General features: G+C 36.5%; 1 protein-coding gene across 1 annotated transcript in view; it reads left to right on the top strand.

Annotated features, from left to right (window-relative positions):
- TBCCD1 (TBCC domain containing 1) overlaps positions 1 to 257 on the top strand; it is a 174509-nt gene extending 174252 nt beyond the window's left edge. The window contains exon 5 of the mRNA XM_075178586.1: positions 119 to 257. Coding sequence (XP_075034687.1) covers positions 119 to 167 — 49 coding nt within the window. The 3' untranslated portion in view covers positions 168 to 257. The remainder of the gene's footprint in view (positions 1 to 118) is intronic.
- The last annotated feature ends 332 nt before the right edge of the window (positions 258 to 589 follow it).

The following is a 589-nucleotide window of genomic DNA, read 5'->3' as shown; positions in this document are numbered from 1 at the left end:
TTTTATACAGTTCAGACATAGGCTATTTTTAGAATTAGGATGTAACCCCGTTTAGCAAAACATAAATTTACATGCATTGCAAAGCTAACGATATTTACATTTATCTGTGAAATTCTAGAAACGATGTGATGGTTGTCAGATGCAAAGAATCCAGGAGCCAGTCTTAATTAAAAGTTCCTGCCTTCAATGTTGGACCTTCACACATCAAAAGATCTAATTAACATGTGGCCTTTCATCAGACCGTTCGGCATACATATTCACACAGCACAACAAAAGGACCCACAACAAGCCACTTCCCCAAATCACAATACACCAAAGGCTTGGTAAACAGGCTCATTGTATCAGATATATACATCAGAATTAGGCATATACTATAGCAAGGTTAAACAGAAAAAGCCAACTTTCTACCCTGGTCTCAGAGATAACGATTTCCTATCTCATAATAAACAAAAATAAGTGCCCTGCGCTATTTGCTTTAAGTAAATTTTTACCAAAAGTTATTTAATAGTGATCTAGTCACAATTACCCTAAGCTACTCACAGCTAAAAGAATTGGAAGATCGGGTACGAGTGAATTATATGGCCGTCAC

The sequence above is a fragment of the Mixophyes fleayi genome, chromosome 7 (assembly GCF_038048845.1).
Source record: "Mixophyes fleayi isolate aMixFle1 chromosome 7, aMixFle1.hap1, whole genome shotgun sequence".
NCBI classification, from domain to species: Eukaryota; Metazoa; Chordata; class Amphibia; order Anura; family Limnodynastidae; genus Mixophyes; species Mixophyes fleayi.
Note: the sequence above shows the minus strand (reverse complement) of the source record. Positions and strands in the feature narration are given on the sequence as shown.